Source organism: Bos taurus, chromosome 22 (genome assembly GCF_002263795.3).
Source record: "Bos taurus isolate L1 Dominette 01449 registration number 42190680 breed Hereford chromosome 22, ARS-UCD2.0, whole genome shotgun sequence".
Classification (NCBI taxonomy): domain Eukaryota; kingdom Metazoa; phylum Chordata; class Mammalia; order Artiodactyla; family Bovidae; genus Bos; species Bos taurus.
Genome location: NC_037349.1, coordinates 50,218,164 through 50,243,539, shown reverse-complemented (window position 1 = coordinate 50,243,539; position 25,376 = coordinate 50,218,164). Strand labels below are relative to the sequence as shown.

General features: G+C 43.5%; 1 protein-coding gene across 2 annotated transcripts; it reads left to right on the top strand.

Annotated features, from left to right (window-relative positions):
- The first annotated feature begins 847 nt into the window (after positions 1-847).
- On the top strand, positions 848-24,992 carry RBM5 (RNA binding motif protein 5). 2 transcript variants are annotated; one of them, NM_001046374.1, is made up of 25 exons: positions 866-962; positions 2,290-2,359; positions 4,414-4,579; positions 5,307-5,462; positions 9,225-9,294; positions 9,777-9,850; positions 12,325-12,408; positions 13,249-13,309; positions 13,815-13,880; positions 14,591-14,751; positions 15,199-15,296; positions 15,907-15,994; positions 16,163-16,240; positions 16,324-16,396; positions 17,264-17,349; positions 17,736-17,820; positions 18,026-18,117; positions 19,751-19,912; positions 20,515-20,664; positions 20,747-20,818; positions 21,607-21,786; positions 22,100-22,174; positions 23,193-23,290; positions 23,369-23,498; positions 24,358-24,992. In NM_001046374.1, exons 2-25 carry the CDS (start codon positions 2,343-2,345, stop codon positions 24,481-24,483), a joined length of 2,448 nt encoding a protein of 815 aa, NP_001039839.1. In that variant the 5' UTR covers positions 866-962; positions 2,290-2,342; the 3' UTR covers positions 24,484-24,992. The 2 variants fall into 2 exon arrangements, with proteins under 2 accessions (XP_059735737.1, NP_001039839.1); XM_059879754.1 differs by lacking the exon at positions 24,358-24,992 and having other exon boundaries at positions 848-962; positions 22,100-22,211; positions 23,369-23,460.
- Positions 24,993-25,376: the final 384 nt, after the last annotated feature.

Below are 25,376 nucleotides of genomic sequence, written 5' to 3'. Positions count from 1 at the left end.
CCTGGGTCAGGAAGATCCCCTGGAAGAAGAGATGGCAACCCACTCCAGTATTGTCTGGAAAATCCCATGGACAGAGGAGCCTAGCAGGCTACAGTTCTTGGGGTTGCAAAGAGTCACACATGACTGAACACAGCATACACATTAGACAGCCAATTAGTAACTATTAAATTGTTGTTCAATTGCTCAGTTGTCTGGACTGCAGCATGCCAGGCCTCCCGGGCCTTCACTATGTCCCCGAGTTTGCTCAAAAGTCGTGTCTATTGAGTCGATGGTGCCGTTCAACTGTTCTATTAACCCTGGAAAGTAACTTTCCCGTGTCCTTGCCTTAGACTAAAGATTATCAATAAGATAATATTCTGAAGACTGCCTTCAAGAATCCTCTTAATTACCACAAACGTCGATTTTTCTTACTTGCAAAATGGGTTTAATAGTCATCCCAAAGAGGTTATGAAGATGGAAATAGATATTTGTGAAGCATGCAGCCCAGTAATAAAATCTAGCATTCAATAATGCAAAAGGTGATCAACCTACGTTCCTTCTCCTAAAGTAAGATTAAATGTGATGGTTTACATCGCGTCAGTGAAAACAAACTGTACTAAGGCCCATGTAGCAAAGGCAAATAATTACTATGCTTAATAAAGATAAGAGGTCTAATCCGGATCTGGAAAAGGCATACAAGGCCGAGATTTTGAAGAAAGGGAAATACGTAGGAAATTGACACAGGCTGTAGTTAAGTGACATGCTGCCCTAGCGACCACAGTTCCCAGCAGCCCTCGCGCAGCCAGACACCTTCGCGGATTGGCCGCCTCTTTAGGAAACGTGTAGTGGGGGAAGGGGATAGGCGCGAAGTACTGTGGGTAGGAGACGGCCGTCGGCGGAGGCGCCATTTTGTGAAGCGGCCGTACCCTGTTGGAATTCCTTGGCATAAACTGCTACTGCTGCTACTTCCGTCCTTCTTGGGGGTAAGTGCGGTGGCCGCCCATAATGACTGGCGGTTCTTTCTGCTGTGGCAGGCCCTATAGAGCCTCCCTGTCAGCCGCAAGCTGCGGCCGTTCAGCCCCAGCGGGATCTCGAAGGGCTACCCGAGGCATTGGAGGGCCGCGCCCCTCTTCGCCACCAGCGCTGTCAGCTTTCAGAGAGCGTTCTCCCGGCCAGCCCGAGGCCCTCTTCTCTTGAAGCTGTGAGTGTGCCCCGCCCGGGACGTGTTTCCAACTCCCAGGCCAAGTTGAGCAAGGAGTCGTCGTCTGTCCCTCAGATACTTCTTAGGGGCCCCCTGACAGTCTCTAGCCGCCATAGCTCCGCAGGTTCGCCGGAATCAACTCTCTCCGAAAAGCTGTTCGGTGAAGGGTGATCTGGGGCTGGGAACCTCTTAGGGGTCGGGAGGCGTAAGTGCAAACAGGAAAAGAAAGCTGGACGCCTGAGTCGGTCGTGCAGTCCGTGGCGCCGCCATCTCACCCGCGACTCCCCACGGAGGTGGGTCTGGGCAGTGCCCAGGCGTTGAGGGGCTGCAGCAGGGATTCTGCCCAGGCCCTTGTTCCTCCCTGATGGTTCTGTTCCCTGTATTAATTCCCATGTTCGTTAAGCGCCTGCCTAGAACAGGCGCCAGGGACGGCTGTAACTGGTTTCTCAGACCTCGCAAGCATCGAAGGTCTTCTAGCTGTGTGATGTTTTACCACCGTCAGTGCGCAGCGGGGCCAGGTTGGCTGCCTCAGGGACCTGTGGTGATTATTGTTACCTGGGAATTAAGTCGTACGGATGTTTACTCTTGTTTGATATAGCTTTGGATCTGCCGTTGCGTTTTAAACGGACTCGATTTTCAGTTAGCCCAGCATCGGCTTTCTGAAAGGTTTTAAATTTTTCATGAGTAATTTTTGAATTTCGTTTAGCTCCTTGTATTAATAAAGACACTTTGGTTAATGTTTTAAGGCTCAACTACCCCAATTGGAGTTGCTTTGATTCAGAACACAGGGAGCTGATTGCAGCTGTGCCCTTTTTGCTTTGTAATCCTACAGTGGGAGCAGGGAAGGCATCTTCTGCTTGGATCCTTTTATGGGTTTGTGTTTGAATATGGAATCTAATATTTTTAACTCTGCTCGCCTTCCTGCTATGCTCATTGTTAATAAAACCATCGTTTGATTTTAATGTTGACAGTTGGCCCCCACCCCTCAACCTTAGATCATCACTGTTAATGGTTTGAAGAAATTCCAGTCTCAGTGGTGTCCCAGCTATGAAACAGTTGACTTAGGTGATCTCCCAGATTTGCAGCAACGGATCTCTCTTGTCTCCTAGAAAAAAGCAAATTTGAACCTTTTGGAGCAGTGTCCTAGATCTTCAGTAGAACAATGGGTTCAGACAAACGGTAAGTTATTACTGTAAATGCCGTTGATCTCAACATTTTAATGGCGACTGAGCTATTTGTTGAAAATTGTTTACCATACTAATATTTGAGTCTGTGTTTTGTGTCATGCATTCTGTGAGCACTTTCATGATACTTGCTTGCATAAGCACATGGTTTAATGAGATAATAAAAATACTGTGTGAACTGTCCTGTGGTAAAAGAAGTTGAGGGGGCTGTTAGAACACTTAGGAACCTGTGTTTTCTTGAAAATAGCCAGGAAAGCTTCCTGGAGAAAGTATTCTCTTAAGGTGAAGCCTGAAGGGTAAGAAAGAATTAAGCAAAGAAGGCTTGGTGGAGTAGGAGATCATGAAGGTTCCTGGTGTGGATAACAGCCTCTGGCAGAAAGTAGGAAATTGTCCTGTCGCTTTGCACAGTACCTGGCTGTAGAAAGCAGTCAGTGAAGGCCAGTTCTCATTATTGTCTCCTCCATGACAAGATGATCCAGATTATAGAGCTGAGAAGCTTTGGACCATGAGTTACATTAAAAAGAAGAAAGAAAAACTGCTGAAGAATTAACAGAATTAAGATGAGAGCATTTGGCTCCTGTGTCATCTGTGGAGTCTCCCACTCAAACCATTTGATTTAAACACACAACTTCTGCTTATTCAGCCAGCTTCCTTCTTAATATTGAATCCAGTCCCAGTGATAGATCAAACTGATGGCCCACTGGGACTCAGGAAATGTTCATGTTACATGATGTCATTGTTTGGTTTCAAATAAACATTTACCGTTTTAGGGTCTCTCATTCACATACTTTACATTGTGAAATTGCCCTGGACTATTTGTTATCATTCACTTCTTTTTATTAAATTTGTGTACTCTAAATGATGCCCTATAGCCCTTCCCTTTATTTTGTCCTTACACAGAGTTTTATGAATCTGGTAAACAATTTATCAAAGAACTGTTTGTAAAGAGACACAGATATATAGAACAGTCCTTTGGACTCTGTGGGAGAAGGTGAGGGTGGGATGATTTGAGAGAATAGGATCGAAATATGTATATTATCATACGTGAAACAGAGCGCCAGTCCAGGTTCGATGCATGAGACAGGGTGCTCAGGGCTGGTGCACTGGGATGACCCTGAGGGATGGAATGGGGAGTGAGGTGGGAAGGGGGTTCAGGATGGGGAACACATGTACACCCATGGCTGATTCATGTCAATGTATGGCAAAAACCACTACAATATTGTAAAGTAATTACCCTCCAATTAAATAAATTAATTTTTTAAAAAAGAACTGTTTGTGGTCCAGTGGGTTTAAGCCTTTTGTTATTAGATTTTCCTGTAAAGCCCAGTGCTGCCCAGTAATCAAAAATAAATCAGATGTTATAGGAAATAATGTTCTCTGATGATGCTACTTATTATAACAATTAAACTTGGTTAACTGCCTAACAGGGAAAAAAAGAAAAACTAACTCATCCAGTTCAGTGGTCCATTGCTCAGTAGTGAGAATACCCTTCAGAGTGGATGAGTCAGGATATGTTTTCTTTTGAAACTGAATGAAATGAGAATACATTTGACCCTTAAACAGCACAGATTTGAATTGTGCAGGTCCACTTACAGGCAGATTTTCTTCAATAAATACGGTACTACATGATCCGTGGTTGGTTGAATCTGTAGATGCAGAATTGGGTATACCAGAGGGCTTACTGTGCAACTTGAGCATCCATGGATTTTGGTATCTGCAGCGGGTCCTGGAAACAGTCCCTGGCAGGAACAACTGTAATTGCATTCTTCCTATTTAAATTGATCAGTAAGATCTGAAATCAGGGATGAAAGGAGTGATACGTAGATCACAGGCTTGGGGAAATGCAGGATAAACATGGACAGACAACCTGTCTCAATTGTAATTGTCTCAATTGTAAGTTGTTATTTGGTGATAAATTTTAAGGGATCCATTGAACTATTTGGATACCTTATAAACCAAAATCTGGATTGAAATTTTTTTCAACCATGTTTTCTAAAGGGACAGAATGTGATTTACTTAAGAATAAAGGAAAATTTTCTTCCCTGGCAGAGTGAGTAGAACGGAGCGCAGTGGAAGATATGGTTCCATCATAGACAGGGATGACCGTGATGAGCGTGAATCCAGAAGCAGGCGGAGGGACTCAGATTACAAAAGATCTAGTGATGATCGGAGGGGTGATAGATATGACGACTACCGAGACTATGACAGTCCAGAGGTGAGTGACCAGCAACTGTTTATGGAGTTGTTAGAATTATGAAATAAGTATACCAAGTGTGAGAATCTCTCAGGAGGAGTGTTCTATTCAAACACTTCAGTATTCTGAAATCTGTTTAGTCAGCTATAACTCTCAAAGACAGACGGAGACTTATAGTCAGAATTCTTGGCCAGGGTTTACATAGGGCTCACCAGGCACTTTTTTGAGCACATGACTTAGATGAACTCATTCAAATCTCACTACAACCATATAATGTAGTTACTGTACCCATTTTAAAGATGAGGCAATTGGGGCATAATTATATACCATCCCTTGGCCTCAGATAGTTTCTGAAAGTTGTAGTTTAATATTGTAGCATAGCTTTTTTTCACATTTCTTTTCATATGCATCAACTTTGTTGAGAAGTAATATTGTGCTTCCCATATAATTTGGCACTTTTTTTTTCTTTTTTTGTTCATATAATCATCTTTCTTTAACAAGTAATACTGTTTGTGTGTTGATATACTGTTCGGTGAGTTGTTAAACATTCTTCCTGAAATTAAATGATTGTTGCCAGGTTTGGGGGTTTTTGTTTTTTGCTATTTTAGACGACACTATGGTGAACATCATCATGGAGTTCTTGTATTATCTGTTCCTTAAGATGAATTATTAGGAGTGGATGGAGTGGATCAAAGGGTATAAAAAGCACAGTGTGATTTGAATTACAATTTTGTTCACTGTAAATCAGAGAGAACGTGAAAGAAGGAACAGTGACCGATCGGAAGATGGCTACCATTCTGATGGTGACTATGGTGAACATGACTATAGGCACGACATCAGTGACGAGAGGGAGAGCAAGACCATCATGCTTCGTGGCCTTCCCATCACCATCACGGAGAGCGATGTAAGGGGGACCAACTGTCTAATGAGCCGTCAGTAGGCCCAACAGACTCTGAGCTTCTACCATTATTTTCTTGTGTTCTTTTTAGCTCAAGCTAATATCTAGTGAAGTACCTTTCTATAAGTAGGGTGAAGTTCTCTCAACTTAGCTCATAGATAATCTTTGTATTTAGACTTTGAAGCTCAATATACAGCTTTCAGAACTATAGGGGACAGTTTTTATTCTTTCAATAATAGCTCCTAGAAGGTATTTAGTACATTTTTGTTGAATTGGTCACTTATTCACTGAGATTATATCCATAAGAACATTTTAATGATTCAGCATCCTTTGATTTGATGGACATTGTATTATCCATTTGAAACCTCTGGAAAGCCTTTTGACAAGCCTGGCTTCCCCCTTCTCAGACTGGTCAACTGTGGCTTTGGTGTACTAGGCACTGCCTGGTTTCCAGTGGTGTCTCTGGTCTTCACCCATTGCTTCCAGCCCCATCCACCACTTGGCTTCTGCTGCAGGCAACTTTGTACGTGTCCATTGTTCTACCAATATGCCCCCATGCCCCCCCCTTTTTTTTGCCGTGCTGTGTGGGCATTTGGGATCTTAGTTCCCCAACCACTGATGGAACCTGTGCCCCCTGGGTTGGAAGCACAGAGTCTTAACCTGTCTAGTTGTGGACGTGGGCTTAGCTGCTTTGCAGCATATGGGATCTTAGTTCCCAGACCAGGGATCGAACCCTGAATTGGAAGGTGGATTATTAACCACTGGACCACCGGGTACGTCCCCAGGCAGAATTTCTTATGTGTATCCCCAACCCTTGAACTCAGGAGGCTGCCCAGCCAATGTCTGTAAAATGAATGTGATGTTTTGAAATATATTTTATAAACCATATAAATGCACAGCATTATGGCAGTATCTGTTGTCTTAGGGTATTCAAGGTAATAGTCTGACTATGAATTTTAGAGCTGTATTGAGTTCACACAGCCTAAGTGACAAAATGTGAAATGGGATGTTTGAGTTAATAGTGGGTATTTATTTGTGTTCCAAAACACACTTGCTCCACTGTGTACTGTTACACCATAGAATCATGGATCCTGCCTCATAAACGCTTAAGGATGATAGCTAAAGTCAACAGATAATGAAGGCAATGCAGAATAGAAAGGGATAAGTGTCGGAAGAGGTCTTGTTGAAAGTAGTTCTGTGGAGTAGTAACTCGAGGCTTCTTTAAGGGAGCTGTGTTACTGGTGGAGGGTAAGGAAGAGCTCCAGGGAGCTATTAGTTGAGCTCATTCTTGAAAGATAGAAAATGTTTTGACCTGGTTGAGAACAGAGGATAAGATGTGTACTGGCCCTAACTAGCTTGATTTGACTGAAATCAAAGACGTTTGGCAGGAGAAAATCATATTTGGGGGCCACTGCTGGAATCTTTACAAGCCCAGCTAAGTATTAAAAAAAGCTGCTGAAGTTTTTGCCTGGTAACAAAAGCTGTGCAGGTTTGAATGGTAGAGTCAGGGAGTGGTAGGGGCTAGAAGGAAGGCAGAGCTGAGCTCAGGTAGCAGTAGCCATGGGCTTGTAGAGTAGGGGATAGAAGAAATCCTGCAGGAGTCAGTTGAGGAAACTTTACTTGTTGATCATGTTGTTCCCTTGAGTCGGTTAAGCCTGTGGCCCTTGAAGCCTGCAGAAGTGGGTGGCAATGGGGAGAGCAATGCCCTAGCTGGCCCTGGGGGACCTACCTTCTGGTAATGAAACAAGATTGTAATTCTTGCTTATTTCAGGCTTCTCAGGGAGCTAGAAGTGCTTACCATAAGAAGGCAGGTTTTTCCAAGTAGACTTTCTGAGATTCCCCAGATTTGTGCAATATTTGTGAGAAATTTGCATATTGGGCTCTTTGGTGGTGGTTTAGTTGCTAAGCTGTGTCTGACTCTTATGATCCCGTGGACTGTAGCCTGCCAGGCTCCTCTGTCCATGGGATTCTCCAGGCGAGAATACTGGAGTGGGTTGCCATTTCCTTCTCCAAAGGATCTTCCCGACCCAGGAATCAAACCTGGGTCTCCTGCATTGCAGGCAGATTCTTTACCAACTGAGCTATGAGAGAAGCCTCCTCATATTGAGATCTTTAAAAGCATTTAAAAATTATAGTGTTCTCTTGAATGAACTTCAGTTTGTCACTTTCATCATTATTTGTCCTTTGTAATCCCCTCACTGACATGTGAACTCCTAGAGTAACTATGTTTAGTTAATTTTGTTACTATGTGTGTTACTGTATCAGTATATTCATCCAGTTTGTATTTAGTTACTCTGGTAGCTAAGTTATCGGTAACTATGTTACCAAGCATGAACTTGAGTCAGGTGATTGGGTCTGGCTTGATGTAACACTTCTACATACTCTCTATTTGTGGTAGTCTCCAAAGCCACTAGGAGTATTGACTCATGCTCTTAGGGGAAATACAAACTTAGATTGCTGTAAGCCTCTGGTCACAACATTTTCATTAACAGATCAATATATAGCCTTATTTCGTGTATATTTCTGTTTAAAGGTGCCTTATTTAACATATACTTTGATTCATTAGCACTGAACTCACAGCCAACAGCACTGTAACTCATGTCTGAAGGAAGCTTTTCTAACATATCTTCTCTGTGAAGCACATCACAGCCTGCCCTCTTGCATTAGGAACACTAGACAGCACTTCAGCACTGCACCTGGAGAGCCATTTTAAACCGTGAAATCGCCACCAAAAAGTACAAAAATGTGAAATACCTGCCACTAAATAGACTAGGAGAAGGACGTCTGTTTACAATATGAAAGCTGATACAAAGCATAGCATAACCTCTGCCAGGAACATGTGCATCAGGCAACTCAAATTTTTTACTACTCCGCACGTGTTTGCAAATGACCTTGAAAGTGCAAGTAGTATTCATTTGGAGTATAATGAATTTTAATTAGTAGGCAAATCTACCCCAAATACTGAGGACTGATTTTATATAATCCTGCAACCTTTACACGTAATAATGAAATGGGGAAGCCACTAAGAGTCTCTCACAAATTTGTCCCTGGTGTTTTTCCTGAGAGTGTTGCTGCCTGGTATGATTGCTGGAGAGATTGATGTCTTTTTTAATGTATTTTGCCTTTTGCAGTGAAGGTTTGATTTGAAATTGGTAATAAGCTTAGCAGCCAGAAGTCTTTCTTCAGGCCCAATTCATGTTCACTTTGATTCACTAGGAGCCTAAGAATATTAAAAGTTTTTTTTTTTTATGTAAATATAAGGAAACTGTTTCTTTAAGACATTGTGCAAAAAACATCTTAAGGGAGTTCCTTGTTTTGGGGCTATTGATTTCTTAGTCTCCTTCAGAGACTCTACTTCAGAGTATGATGACATATTATCTGCCTCTTTTAAATCTTTTTCTTTTCTCTCTGGTCCTTTAGAACAAAGGACAAGATTAGCCTGAGGGGGTGGGTGGAGGCTTGAGGGTCAGCACACCACGAGCAAGGCTGTGTCTCACAACATAAAGTAGCTGTACTTGAGGAAATCCCCCATCAGCAGGTAAAGAAGGCTTTCAGAGCTGTTATAGTGCATCAGTTTCTATGAGAAGCCTCCCTTCTTTTATTCTATTTTTAGACTAATTGCATTTTGATGATAGAAGTATAAAAGCTTGGCCAATTAAGCTTAAGTAATATAAGCTTAAGTTGATGTAATCCCTAGTCTTTGAACGCTCTAGTGTGGAATGGTTTGTGGCTAAAGCTTTAACAGTAAATGTGTAAAACCCTGTGCAGATTCGAGAAATGATGGAATCCTTTGAAGGCCCTCAGCCTGCGGACGTGAGGCTGATGAAAAGGAAAACAGGTGAGAGCTTGCTTAGTTCCTGCTGTTCTGGTTCTCTTCCCCATTCCCACCTCAGTCCCTAAAGAACATCCTGATATTCCCCAGTCTTCAAGCACATGAATTCAGAATGAAAGGTTTGCCATGGCTAAGGAATGTGACTCTTTGAAAACGATGTTAGACAGCACCTGAGGACCTTTTTAAAAACTTTGTTTTTAGGGGCTTTTTTTTCCCTTCGGTAAGTAGTGATGTATAAACTCCTTGTTTGTTTGTAATCGGTTGCATGGTTTTTAAGCGTGGAATCAAATCGAATGGCATTTAGTTCAGGCGGCTTGGTTCCTTGCCATGGCAAAGTATCAAGAAGATCCCCAAGTCAAGTCACATTTGTAAAGCTGCTTCCCAATTGGCTTTGTCACGCAGTGTTGAAGCAGTGGGAGAGAGATTCACCTGTTATAAAGGAACTGACTAACACGAGTATCCCGTCTATATCTGAATGCTGTCTCTAGGTGTAAGCCGTGGTTTCGCCTTCGTGGAGTTTTATCACTTGCAAGATGCTACCAGCTGGATGGAAGCCAATCAGGTTGCTTCACTCACCAAGTCTAGATATTCATGAAAATGGAACAAGTCTGTACAATTAAAAAAAAAAAGGTTGAAGGAGTGGTTTGTTCCAAAGGAGTGACTTTTAAAAAAAAGGCTTTGTATATATTAAAATTGATGTTACTGGAATAAATACAGTACCACACATTACACTGCAGAATTTGCTCTGCCTTTAAACATGGCTACCTGACATGGCTTTGTTAACCACTGAATGTTTGTCTGGTAGTTATCAGAACATCTTGAATATTCCCCCTTTCCTCCCCTGATTATATTCTTGTTTATTTTGTCCTTTGAGAGTCATCTTAGATTATCCAACTCTCAATTTGACAATGAAGAGAATATAATTGAAGTCTGCTGTAGGAATTTTGTAAGTAATTATTTCAACTTGGAGACCTCAAGCCTCCTAGAGGCATAACTGCTCATATGGGTCTTCAAGAACTATTTAAGGATCTAATAGAATTTATGAACAGTAAGTCTGATGAGATTAGCCTAAGAGCTGGTGTCCTGCTGCTGTCTAATCTAGTTAGAGTGGCATTAACATCCTAATCTCCCTGAGAATGCCTCTTACAGTCTGTTCAAAGCAAATCTTTGATGATTTCTTTGATGTGGCATTAACTGAATCGTTCTACAGTTCATCAAGATAATGTTCAGTGCTTGGCACATAAATAACATTTTTTGCCACAACTCCAAAGCACAGTATTGAATGCCTTAACCAAGTGCATTCTGGGAAGTTTGCTTAACTCATAATGTTGCTTCTCTGTAGCATTTTATGATTTGTTACTCATAAATAAGAGTTATATTCTTTGGACACTTAATATCATTAATAATGAGACTCACTAATGAGGATATCATCTTGATTGACTTGTTAGATTTTTAAGCCTCTCACATCCTTAACCCAGAGGTGACAACCTGATCTTATAATGGTAGATCTTAATTGATTTCGTACCATGGACACCATCCTAGTAAAATTCAGGACATACACAAGCTTCGTGTGAACCTGCTTTCTTTACACGACAGCATCTTTTTAAAGCCTCTTATTAATATAATGGATGTATCAGAATGACTTGGGAGTTTAAAACTCCTGGGAAATTAAAACCTGAAAGACACTTAAAAGCGGCACAATTTTAATGTATACAAAGCTGTGTTAATATGTACTATTTCATTACAGTTCAAATTCACTCCAGAAATGAAAGGCCAGTAGGATTAGGGACTCAGTGATAGTTTGGAGTCTCCCCAAACCAGCACATCCCTCCTAGTGGGATGATCTGTTGACTTATTTCCCAGCTTCTCTATTTTTGCTTCTATACAACACAGTGAGTGGATGACCTTCAGCTCTTTCCCTCTTGGCCAGACATGCAGTCTTGCCTTTAGATATTGCAGAGACAACATTCACAGCATGTCTTAACTCTTCCAGGATTTGCAAGAACCAAATTACTCAACAGTATGTATGTTTGGAGGGGTTAGACTCCTTTAAAAAGTTTGGATATCTAACCTCCTACTTAAATCCCTTCTGACGGTGTCAGAACACCCCGCTCCCTTTCCCTCCCCCCAGAAAAAAAACAGAAAAGGTGTTCCTGTTAAAATGAAGGCTCTTTGGGGGCAGATGCTGGGTGTGCTCTTGGTAAACTGTTTCAGCTCGGAATTTTCACCTTTGAAAATAAAATCCCTTGTAGTCACACAGTTGACTAGAAGGATGAGGTGGCATATGAACACTTACACACTTTTCCTAACCCCCTGAAGAAACTTCATTGGCCTCCTGGTTACTCATCTTGAAGAGAGTACCATCTTATTTCAGTGAAAAACACATCTGTCACTCAGGACATCACGTGGTTGCACTTGGCAGGAAGAAACCTCATTTAGCTGTTTTTAGAATCGATGGCATTCAGACTAGTGTCTCCTGAGAAAATTGTCACCAGCTTCCCTTTAAAAATGGGTTTCCCTCTCATTGTCCCCAAAGGACACATCCTGAAGCAGGAATTTGGGTGAAGGGGAAATGTAAAGGCTTTCACTTTGCATAAGGATGTGGGACTGGGGGAACAGTGAAGCGAAGCCCAAGGACACCATGCTAAGGGCTAAAGTAGGAGACAACCTCAGAACTGGGAGAGTTGTGTCTTCTGCTCTTTGAACTAGATTGTCAACTCTCAGGCAGCCTGTCAATGCTGAATGTTAGGACTTCTGTCTCTGCTGGAGACACGGCCTGGTGCATGTCAGCGTTTATAGCGTGTGTCAGCTTTCTCAGCACTCCCTGACTCCGTTTACCTTTACTCCGCATCCCATTCTCTTACTGCCTATCTGAAGGATTGGATGGGCAGAGTATAGGTGGCGGTGGTTGGTCCTCCCCGTATGTTGTCCATTTAATTCCAGAGCACTGATTTTTCCGAAGTGTGCTCTGCCCTGGGAAAATGGACACATGTTCCTCACAATGGGAATAACTAATTACTTCTTTTTTTTTTACAGAAAAAGTTGGTGATTCAAGGAAAGCATATTGCAATGCATTATAGCAATCCCAGACCTAAGTTTGAAGATTGGCTTTGTAACAAGGTAAGCATGTGTTCTTTCCAGACAAACCAAACTCTTGGGGTTTTTTGTTTTCTATTTGTTTGACTATCCAAACAAGAAAATGAGTAAAATATATGATTACCAGCTTTTATCAGGAGGTGATTTTCATACTTTGTGACTTTCTTGGGTCCTCCTGAGTAGGTATTAGAGGACAGACTCCCTCAAACATGAGAGATTTTAAGAACCAGATTTTAAGCCCAGTGTTTCAATTAAGATTTTAAGTTTGTTTTACTTTATGGTTTCTTAATTCTAGCGCTCTCATCTTTTGGCAATCTCTTTGTTAACAAAACCCTTTGTGGCCCTGCTCGAGTTATATAAGGGAGTTATATAAGATCTGTTATGAGTGAGGAACGATATCCATGGGCAAAACCCTAAGGGGGCAAGTGTCAACAAAGTCACAAAGTAGGTGTTGCTGTTGGCATTTTGAGAGTATTTGGTGTCACATGTCCAGCAGGGCTCTAGACAGAATTCCATTCGCATTGTATCTGTGTATATAGAGTGGTCTATATAGTGCTTTTCTGACGTAAGGGAGAACTTTGCCAGTGGCTTGCTGCAGGGTTTTGGGGTGAACTGAAACTTCTCCGCAACTTGAGAAAAATGGAAATCTACTTCAAAATACATCAGAATGTATTTTTCTGGGGGTCATTCACATAGCGAAATTTTTAGGTTAATGCTCCTTGTCTTCAATGCATAGGATCACCTTCTGCTTTTATTGCTCCTCACTGGGACTTGCCTGTGACCCTCTTGCTCTAATCCGCATTGTTACTAGTAAACCTGGCCTACCATGAGATAGAATTACAGATAAAACTTTTTTTTTTCCAGTGCTGCCTTAACAATTTCAGGAAAAGACTAAAATGCTTCCGATGTGGAGCAGACAAGTTTGGTAAGCCCAGATTTGGCTGTTGGGGAATATGTATTGAAACTTGACTAATTGGATTATCTGTGAACCTAAGGAAAAGTACAGACTGTGGGGTGTTTAAGCAATAACGTGTATATTTTCCTTAAATCTTCTACCTTAGGTTATGTAGTTATTTTCTTTAAACCTCCTTCCTTAGATTTAGTAGATCCTGGTGTTGAGTGCAAGAATACAAAGAGTTCTTTTATTTTTCAAAATTAAGTCAGCTTTCCTGCTTTGCTTTCTGTATCTGCTTTTTTTTTTTTACTACAGAGATGAAGTCCTCTGAAGTCCTCCAGTGGCCTGGTTTTTGCATTCCACATTTAAAATTCATGTCAAAATTAATGAGGTTTTACTGTAGCCACAAATGGTTAAAAAAGAAAAAATAACAGCTCCGTTTACTTAAAACTTTGGTATTTGAATGTATTTCTTATGTTGATTTGTTGTTTGTCTTCAATTACTGATTCTTCCTCTTTTCTTTCCTTTCTTGTAGACTCTGAACAGGAAGTGCCCCCTGGAACCACAGAATCAGTTCAGTCTGTTGATTACTATTGTGATAGTAAGTGCAAATGTAATCTTTCGGCCGTTAAGTTGGAAACTGATCTCCGTTGGATGTTTTTTGTTCTCCTGCTCTTTTTTAATGAGCAGTCAGTGGCTTCAGATTGTCTCATTAAAGACTGATTTTTGGATTTCTTTTCAGTGTCAAAGTGAAAGATAAATGCAGTTGACCCTTAAACAACAATGGGTTTGAACCATGTGCATCTATGCTGATTTTCTTTCTTTTTTTAATGAATGCTACAATACTACCCTGGGCTTCCCTGGTGGCTCAGACAGTAAAGAATCCACCTGCAGTGTGGGAGTCCTGGGTTCAGTCCTTGGGTTGGGAAGATCCCCTGGAGGAGGGCATGGCAACCGACTCCAGTATTCTTGCCTGGAAAATCCCCATGGACTGAGGAGCCTGGTGGGCTACAGTCCATGGGGTTGCAGAGAGTTAGATACTACTGAAGCAACTAAGCACACACAGTACTACACTGTTTACTGGCTGAATCTGGGGATGTGGAACTACCAGTACAGAGGGCTGGCTGTAAAGTTATACACAGATGTTCTATTGCATGGTGGGAGTGGGGTCAGCACCCCCTCATCCCCCTGCATTCAAGGGTCAAATATACTGGAAACCTCCCAAAATGGGTTTGTTTGTACTTGAAACTGCTTTGAAAGGCACTGGTGGTAGAAATGCATGTCTCTGTCATTTGTCTCGTTCACCTGCAGCAATCATACTTCGAAACATAGCTCCACACACTGTGGTGGATTCCATCATGACAGCACTGTCTCCCTATGCGTCCTTAGCTGTCAATAACATTCGCCTCATAAAAGACAAACAGACCCAGCAGAACAGAGGCTTTGCATTTGTGCAGCTGTCTTCTGCAATGGTGAGATGTTCCTTGAATCTTTCCTTTTAAAAGAAACTGAGATAAGACGCAAATGTGGTTCATCCAGTTGTGATACTACGTCTAATGTTCTTGGAGCCCAAAGTTCAAGACTTAAGTAATGACGGTTATTGCAGTGCTAAATTATAGGCTGATGGCTTTAGTAAGTGGTAAAAATACCATTGGTATACCTGTAGATAACTAGCTGAACTGAAGTCTGAGCCACAGTTTAGTCTTTTTTCATGCTTTTAGATTGACCTAGCACTGGCTCCTTTAATAATACTAGATACCTTGAGAGAGGGCTTTTTTTAATTTCTCATGATTTCATATCCACAGACAATAATGAATTGCTTTTTTTTTTTTTTAATTTCTTTGACTAGGATAGATGGTAGAGATTTTCACTTACATGACAAAGATAACAAAATTGTTTTTCTTCACATTCTCCTGCAGGATGCTTCTCAGCTGCTACAGATACTACAGAGTCTCCATCCTCCTTTGAAAATTGATGGCAAAACCATTGGGGTTGATTTTGCAAAAAGTGCCAGAAAGTGAGTGGCTTCATTGCCCTTACTTCAAACCGCTGCATCTGCATGCTTGTTCGAGAATGAGCTGCTAACTGCACTCGAAGCCCATGTTCTTGTACTGAGATGGAATCTTCCTGATGGGCTGAGAAGGATGCACTTGTCTTCATAGCACTTATTCCCTCCTGTCCTCAATAACCAGTTGCCAGAAGGCTTGAGAGCAGGACAAGACAGACTTGGTAGATGGGTTGAGAATATATGCTATGCAGACTGCTTCAGAATGGTGCAGACCCATCTGGAAATAATTCTTTCCTTCCACAACAGCATGCTAATACAGCTTCATGTATATAGAGCTTCATTCTAGTGATGTAAATTTCCCATTTCTAGTATCATTGCTCATCAAGTAGACACCTTCTTAAATAGAAAAGTACAAAAGAAAGCAGCTATACTGCAGGGACACATGCCCACTTAGGGCTTTGCCCGTGGAAACCCTTCCTCACTCTGAAATGTGGTGTTGCTGGCATTGCAGACCTTCCAGTAAAGTCTGGAGTGAATTACTGTTTTCTGGGTAGTGTGGGATTAAGTGATGGGAAGCATACTGATATAAAATCACATGGTTGGATTTTTGTGGTTTCAGAGACTTGGTCCTACCAGATGGTAACAGGGTCAGCGCCTTCTCCGTGGCTAGTACAGCCATTGCTGCTGCTCAGTGGTCATCCACCCAGGTAAAGGGAAGGATCTTTTTGCTCCAAGTAGTGTGGTGGTGGTGGTGGTGCCCAGATTCACAGAAGTCAGCTCTGTGATTGTGCTTGCCTTAGAAGCTCTCCAAGGACATTTGAAGACCTCAGTGTCTGCTAAGTTTGTCTGTGTTTCCTCTTCTTTTGACATTGTAGTCTCAGAGTGGCGAAGGAGGCAGTGTGGACTACAGTTACCTGCAGCCAGGCCAAGATGGCTATGCCCAGTATGCTCAGGTGGGTAGACTGGACCATTATCTGACTTCTGGTCTCCAGAGTGTGTCCAAGAATGGCAGCTTTAATGGTGGACTCTTCTTCAGTACTCACAGGATTACCAACAGTTTTATCAGCAACAAGCTGGAGGGTTAGAATCCGATGCATCATCTGCATCAGGTAATAGATTTCATATTTGTTTTATCTCCTGTTTAAGCAAATACAGTTGAGGACATACAGCTAGATGTTCTCATTAGATTCAAATAAATCTAGGAGAGCCATTTCCCTGTAAGATGAGGGATTGGGCACATTCAGGGTTGTCACCATGTACCTAAGCTTCTGGGGGGTTATCGGCAGTGCTTGTGCAATGGGCTTCCCTGGTGGCTCAGATGGTAAGAAGCCACCTGCAATGCAGAAGACATGGGTTTGATCCCTGCGTCAGGAAGATTCCCTGGAGAAGGGAATGGCTTCTCAACTCCAGCATTCTTGCCTGGAGAATTCCACGGACAGAGGAGCCTGGTGGTCTCGAGTCCATGGGGTCACAAAATTCGGACAGGACTGAGTGATTAACACTTGTGGATATCAGGAGCTGATACGAAGCTCTTAGAGACTATGCCATAATGAGCATTCATTCTTGAGTTGAATTCAGTATTTTCCCTCTCTGTGCTGTTTGGAATTGTGGGTGCCCATGTAAGTTCAGGTGAGCAGTCTCTTGTCCAGACATCAATCAGAAGGGTCACTCTTAAAAGCTATTGCTCTGGTTTTTGTTCCAGTATTACAAAGTTGTGGCAGTTAAATCTATTTTCAACCCCAGAGCAGATGTGGAAACCTTCTTCTTAGCCATCATACAGAATGTCTGACTTTGTGTATCACATTCTAGTAGGATTATAAAAGTGAGAATATCATAGGTTAAAGAGTACTTACTGGGATTTAGGTGGTTAAGAACTGACATATACAAAGACAGATTCTAGATTGGGCATTCCAGGTAAGGATGTTTGGTTTAGAGTTCAGTGCCTTGGCTGTTGTAACTCCGGTGTTTATCATCAGGCACAGCGGTGACCACCACCTCAGCGGCTGTCGTATCCCAGAGTCCCCAGCTGTATAATCAGACCTCCAACCCACCCAGCTCTCCGGTAATCCTGTCATCTTAGATATAGAACTGGTGATTGTTGGGGAAACTGTTGCTATACAAATACTACCTTTTCTCACTGTGTGAGCCAGGATTGACTGATACACACATTCCAACCTTACTTCTTTCTGTCTAATCGTATTATGTACTGAAGTAATTTTGTGTCTGTATTTTAAGTGCAAGATTCCACACAGGGTCTGTTTATACTATGCATGCTTCGACTTGACCTTTAGGAAGACAGTTGTCAGCATGTGTTTTGCTCAAGGATTGCCCTAGACCATTGCTACAGTGGGTCTGTCAGGGGGCCCTTCCTGCTGGATGATTGCAGTGATATAGTTCTCTTGAGAGGCTTTACAGTTGAAACTATATTGAAGCTGCTGTTCTTTCCAGACTGAGGAAGCACAGCCTAGCACTAGCACAAGTACACAGGCCCCAGCCGCTTCCCCTACTGGTGTAGTTCCTGGTACCAAATATGGTAAGCCAAACCTCATGGGGCTGTTGACAGTTGGAAGGTCCTAGTTGTTGATTTTGTTTAATAAGCGCTCCTCTCCCTTTGTGGGTGTCAGCGGGACACGTGGGGATGTGAGAGAAGACGACCTGCTGCATCTCAGTGGCTTAGAATTGGAAGTAAAGCCAGTCTCTTCCCTGGAATGACTGTGTGCTGGGTTTTGTTTTTGCAGCAGTGCCTGACACATCCACATATCAGTATGATGAATCTTCAGGATATTACTATGATCCAACAACAGGGCTGTACTATGACCCCAACTCACAGGTAATTTAAGGGGTAAAACAGACGTTTTGAGGTGTAATGTACTTACTGAAAAATTCATGAAACTGACACATGAAGTTCTTGCAGTTCTTTGAATGTTTGTTTACATATATATACATTGGTTCATTTACCAGCACCACAATAAGAGCAAGAACATTCCTAGCACACTAAACATTCTCTGGTGCCTCTTGTTGGTCAGTCCCACCTCCCCTGCCCCAAGCACTGTTCTTTCTCCTATTACCATGGATTATTTTGTCACGTTAAAGTTTTCAGGTGACTGTTAATTTTCACGTAGACACCTATATACAAATTTTAAATTGTGATTTTTTTCAACTGAGGGAAAATTCACATTTCAGCCATTTAGAGTGTTCAGTTCAATAGTTTTTTTAGTGTAGTCACAGTGTTGGACACCCATCATCTAATGTTGATGAACGTTTTCATCAACCTGAAAAAAAACCCCTATACCCTACATATTAAGCAGTTACTTCCTAATTCCTTCCCACCCCAGCAACCACTGCTTTCTGTCTCTCTAGGTTTGCCTGTTCTAGACATTTTGTATAAATGGAATCAAATAATTTGTGACTTTTTGTGTACAGCTCTTTTTTTACTTAGTATTTTTGAGAGTAGAAATCAGCAGATCTGTGGAGTGATATTTTATTTTTGGCAGTGTATAGAACTTTTTAAAGAGGAGAGGCAACATTAACACTCCATAAATAAGCAACTGTTTATGACCAGAAGCTGTGTATATATATAGAATAGTAAAAATAAGTGCTTTTAACAGGAATTTGGCATTGAAAGCTTGTGGTTTCTGAGAGTCAGGTGTGACGCTGTGTGGGACCTGCCAAGCAGGCTGGGGCCTGTACATGTTGCTTCCACTGCTCTTCTTGTGGAGTCTGGCCATTTCCCAGGCCGTTCTTGGTGGCCATAAAAGTTGGGGCTCCTGTGTCTGACGTGCACTGCCTCCCCTGGAAAAGATACAAAAGGCAGTCTCTCCTGAGCCCCTGTTGAGCAGGTAGAGTAAGCGATTGGACAATAGAGAAGAGGAGAGGTAGCTGCCACCCATTCTCTTTTGTGGTTCTCCCCACACACTTCAGATCAGGTTCCTTCACCTGTCACCTCCTTCCAGGTTCCCGAGCTGGTGTTCTACAACCCTGTTTGGTTGCCTGGGCGTCCAAACAGAACAGGCAGGGTTCTGTATGGTTGAACCTAGCAATGAGATGTTAACTTACTGTCATGGAGGACGTGTGAGAAAAAGCTCCTCCTGAACCACTTGCTCTGGCCACCTGGTTTGTGTAAATGGTCTTATCTGTGGAAAGGAGTCAGGCTTATTGCTCTTTGGGTACCCTCCCGGCCCAGGTATTAATTAATGGGACCTCGAGACTCTCAAAACCACATTCTACTCACCCAAGAAGTTTCACACCTCTTGGCCAGCTGGTTTACCATCCTCACCTACACCAAGGTGGATTGCACCTCCTCTCTGCCCAGGAAATATTACTGGTCTGCAGCATGCTTTATGTTTTTATGTTTAATTTTTTTGACAAAATAATGGAGATGTAAAGAAGTAAAAATACTCCTTTAGGTTGGTTAGTGGTTTGACCCAGGAGAAAGTCTACATTAATTGTGTTTTTTATTCTAGTATTACTACAATTCCTTAACGCAGCAGTACCTATACTGGGATGGAGAGAAGGAGACTTACATGCTGGCTGCGGAGTCTAACTCCCACCAGCAGACAGGCCTACCTCCTGCAAAAGAAGGAAAGGAAAAGAAGGAGAAACCCAAGAGCAAAACAGCCCAGCAAGTAAGATCATGACCCAACCAGCAGACCCATTTTTATCTGTTTTTTTTGTTTGTTTGTTTGTTTTTAAATCAAGTGGTGGGGTGGAGCTGTGGCATTTAGCTTTATTTGGATTCTTAAAGACTGGGTCATACATCTTATTTACATTAAGCTCATAGTCTAGTTAGTGGCTCAGTCATGTCCAACTCCTTTGCAACCACATGGACCATAGCCTGCTAGGCTTCTCTGTGGAATTCTCTAGGCAAGAATACTGGAGTGGGTAGTCATTCCCTTCTCCAGGGGATCTTCCCCACCCAGGGATCAAACCAGGGTCTCCTGCATTGCAGGCAGATTTCTTTACCATCTGAGCCACCAGGGAAGCCCTAAGTTCCTAGAACATTGTGCAGTTTTTTAGTGTTATTCTTTGTTATCTGTCAGTTGCCTGAAAGACTCACAGACTTTGGAACAATATTCATTAATGACTTTGGTAATATGCAGTATCTCAAAAAAGATAAGGGCAAAAGGGGTTTTGTTACAGTTTGTTACAATAATGGCTTGTTCTCTTGGCATAGGAGACTGTTTGCTAAGTTCCTCTACCTAAATCTGTCATTGTTGTTTGACTGTAGATCGCCAAAGACATGGAACGCTGGGCTAAGAGTTTAAACAAGCAGAAAGAAAATTTTAAAAACAGCTTTCAACCTGTTAATTCTTTGAGGGAAGAAGAAAGGAGAGAATCTGCTGCCGCAGATGCCGGTTTTGCTCTCTTTGAGAAGAAGGTAACAGTAACAAGGATGGCCTTGCTTCATAAGGGCAGCTTCGGTAAAACTGGAGGCTTATGGCTTGTTCTGTGTTTCCCAGGGAGCCTTAGCAGAAAGGCAACAGCTCATCCCCGAATTGGTGCGAAATGGAGATGAGGACAACCCCCTCAAAGTAAGGAAGTACCAGCTTTAAACCAGTGTTTGAAGGCTGTGTCTGTGCTTTGTGTCTCACTTTGATCTGCATCTTGGCTACTGTGAAAGTGTTAGTCACTCAGTCGTGTCCAACTATTTGCAACCCCATGGTCTGTCCGTGGAATTCTCCAGGCAAGAATACTGGAGTAAGTTGCCAGTCCCTTGTCCAGGGGACCTTCCTGACCCAGGGATCAAACCTGGGTCTCCTGCATTGCAGGCAGATGCTTTACCATCTGAGCTAAGCATCTGGCTAATCTCATTCCTGCTTAAAACGGATGTGTCCCTGTCAGTGGGTATTTGAAGCAGCTTATGCACACAGAATCTATGTTCAGGGCTTTGTTTTCTCTGTGTGAGAGCAAGTGAGATGGAACAGAGAATAAAGCCCAGATTCCTGAGCTCAGTTGAGTTTTATTACATTTGTAAATAGTGAGTTTTAACAGTCTGGAAAGAGAAAATTAAGACCAAAAAAAGCGTGTTTTACTTGGTAGATACTCACCTGAGTGGGTCATTACTCTGATCTGTTGTATTTGAAGTTTTCAGACATGGTCAGTAGTTTGAGAAAAGTCATCCAGGAAGTCTTCTTGGTTCCCAAGAGGGTTGGTGGTGGGAGGCTGTCGGGCCCAGCACTGGAAGACCTAGCTGCTCTACTCAATTATGTGTGACGTATGGATAATGGGCATTCTCTCACAGCTTGGATTAGGCGTTACTTTAGCCATTGCTGTTTCTCTGTTGCACGTTTCCAATGACCCACCTTCCCCTTGTTTCTAGAGGGGTCTGGTTGCTGCTTACAGTGGTGACAGTGACAACGAAGAGGAGCTGGTAGAGAGACTTGAGAGTGAAGAAGAAAAGCTGGCCGACTGGAAAAAGATGGCCTGCCTGCTCTGCCGGCGCCAGTTCCCAAACAAAGACGCCCTGGTCAGGCACCAGCAACTCTCAGACCTCCACAAGGTGGCCATGCTTCTCTGAGCTGATCTGAGGCAGGGAGGGGAGGCAACGAGACGCTATGGGTGCCCTGATGGTAGTGAAGGTTCAATAAATGCCTGCGTTAAGTGATTGCCTCTTACAAGGCAGCTCCTCAGTATAGTCTGTTCCAGATTGTGAGTAGAAAGGAGCGTGGCAGCTCCAGGTACACCCAGTTCTGGCTTTCCTGTTGTAATGAATTGGACTTTGACTTGGATGGAGCACAATAGATACTAATAATGTTTTGACATCTCAAATTAGGAAGATACGAATTACTGTGTTTGTTAAATCTCTGATACAGCAAAACATGGACATCTACCGACGATCCAGACTGAGCGAGCAGGAGCTGGAAGCCTTGGAGCTGAGAGAGAGAGAGGTGAATGGGGGTCAAGGTGCTGCTCGCGTGTCTTGGGGTAACTGCCCTTGTCTTTTACTCGTAGCACTTGTTCCAGGTCCCAGGGACAGGGTAGGGTATGTCACATATCTGTCACCTGGCCGTCATGGCTCGTGTAGACTGGACCCAAGCTGTGTGCACTGGGACCCCTACAGTATCCTTTCATGAGGGTGCTTGAGACCACTCACAAGCCCTGGGTGCCAGAGACCCACTGGTGAAGTACACTGGGTTGTAGTAAGGACAGAGTGAGCTTGTTTGGCCTGACCAGGGAAGCCTTTGTGGACAGTGAGGGGAGCTCAGACGAGACCTAGGGAACAGCAGGACAGAATGATTGCAGGTGACCTGGAAGGAAGCAGTGGGGCCCCTAATGAGCAGTCACTTGGTGGTTGATGAAGCAGGTTGAGATCCAGCCACCCAGTTTAAGTACAGATGGAGGCCTATGGCTTAGAGATGAACCTCTGAGCAAGTGACTTGAAGTTGCTCACCCCAAGATAGTTCTGAGGTATCTATAGCTAAAGCTTTTTACCTTCCTGTTTTTTCCCACTCTTTAATGGTGCCAGCTCCCCAGGGACTGTAGAGCAGGTCTCAGGAAGCCACCTCTTGGCTCTGTCTTGCCGGAGGTGGGCCTGTCCAAATGCTGAGGAAGAACAGCAGCCCTGCCCTCCTCTCCCTCGAGGACCTCGGCAGGCTGTGCCCACACCCAGCAATGCCCACACCCAGCAGGCTGGTTGAAGAGCTTGAAAGAGGTGACTCGTTAAATAAAACTGGTTGTTAGAAATGTAGTTTTGCCCCAGGTTCCACACACACATCATCTCTACAAACCTGCCATTTGGGATATGACGAAGTGCAGCCAGGGAAACAGGGCATGTGGTATTTGCAGGCACTCTAAAAGGCCAAGCTCCAGATGAAGGAAGCACCTGAGGTGACAGTCTGAAGTGTGGGTGCTTGAGACTGCGACAGATTGATTGAATATCTCTAACCGGGCTGTTCTCCCACGTAGATGAAATACCGGGATCGCGCTGCAGAAAGACGGGAGAAATATGGCATCCCAGAGCCTCCAGAACCCAAGCGCAAGAAGCAGTTTGATGCTGGCACCGTGTATGTGTTGTGCACATTTTCCGCTTTCTGAGCCGGGGCTCTGGCTGTTTTGAGTAACTGTGTGTTTGCCACTGGCAGGAATTACGAGCAGCCCACCAAAGATGGCATTGACCACAGTAACATTGGCAACAAGATGCTGCAGGCCATGGGTTGGCGGGAAGGCTCAGGTTTGGGGAGAAAGTGTCAAGGCATCACAGCCCCCATTGAGGTAAGCAGTGGGATTGGGCTTCAGCGGCCTGCAGGCTTGTCCCAGAGATGGAATGAGGTTGAAGCACCCGGAGGGCCTGGGCCCCAGTGGGAGTTGTATTCCCTGCAGCCATCCCATATTGCACCCTCTTTTTAAGATGTCAGTTGGGAGGAACAGGTGTGGCACCCAGCTTGATTTTTCTGGTTTTTGGGTCTCTTTGGGTAAAGCCTACCTTCTCCTAAGAAGCTGTGTCTTTCTACATCCTTCGATATAAACAAACCTTAACGCTGACTCAGTAGCTTAGATCGGATTTTCAGAAAGGTACTGTGCTTTCATTTCTAAGTGACTTTTGCTTATGTATAAAACAAATTACCCTTTAGTAGGACTTTGATCCATGATAAGAAATGCTTTATTCAGTCAGAGCTCAGGACCAGAGGCCCTCAACCACTGGCCTTCTAGACAAGAGGACTGCCAGTGGTTGCTCTCTCCCTGACCTGGCAGCATAGCCTAGAACAAACACGTGCTGTTGATCTGTGCAGGCGAGTTCTGCTGACTTTGAGCTGTCCTGCCATGATCTGTACCTAAAATTACCAGACCTTCACTGGGCTTTGGTGTAAGGCTTTGGGGCCCTTTAGTAGGCACGGTGCTTGCTGAACAGGCATGGAATTGGGGGAGGGTGTGTTTCTGTCTGCCTTTCTCCCTCACCCATTTGATCCCCTCAGTCCTTCCAGGTCTCCAAAGTAGAAATCCCTGTCTTCATTTAAAATTTCTGTCTCCTAAGGGGTGGTCCAGCTCAGTAGGGAGTGGGCTAGACGTGGGGGAGAGGGAGCAGTCCACACCCTACCTGCCAGCTGCTGACTACAGTTTCATTACCCACCAGGCTCAAGTCCGGCTAAAAGGAGCTGGCCTAGGCGCCAAAGGCAGCGCATACGGACTGTCTGGTGCAGATTCCTACAAAGATGCTGTCCGGAAGGCCATGTTTGCCCGATTCACTGAGATGGAGTGAGACACGGGGATGAGAGAGAGAGGACGAAGAGCTCCAAAGAGCACAAGGAACGCTCCATCTCCTGAATTCACTCTGACCACCTTTCTCTTTAAGGGCATGCCCTGTGCTGTTAATGGTTTTTAGGGTGAACCAGTTCATTCTGCAAGGTTCTCCCACTTGAGTTCCCCTTGTATGGGTTATCTGGTGAATGGCTTGCCTTCCTGCCAGAGGGCCTGTGAGCTGACCAGGGGGACAGTGCGTCTTTTATACTTCGTGTACATATTGTAATGTAGTGTGTGTTTTACATGTGTAGCCTATGTTGTGGTCCATCAGCCCCTTGCATTCCTAGGGGGTGTTGAGATGCCCTAGGGTGGTATGTGACACCAAAGCCGCCTCGTCATTTGTTGTGCTGTCTTTTCTCGGCAAAAGCCTTATGTATATTTGTATATTACACATTTGTACAGAATTTTGGAAGATTTTCAGTCTAGTTGCCAAATCTGGCTCCTTTACAAAAGAAATACCTTGAAAAATGAGTGTGTGTGTCTCTTTATTCTTGGGTAGCCAGGTAAGCAGAGCATGTTGGAGCCAGTCAAGCCTGGTGATAAAATAAGTACGTGAAAATTCTTCGTGAAAATTCCATCATAACTGAGTCAGCCTTTTCCACTTCATTCTACTCCCTTTGGGCCTAAGCGAGTGTGAGCACTTGTGCATCTTCACTTTTTACAGACTGTAAGTCCAGACATGGGGGCAGGCATGTTACTGCTCTGTGAGGAACAACCTCCCTGCTTTTGGCCATAATACAGGAGCCCTCTGCTGAGGTGGAGGAGCTGAGAGGCCCTTTCTCTCCTGAAGCACTCCAGTTCTCCAAATCATCTTAGCTGCCTGGGAGGTGGTCAGGGACATTGCAAGGTTTT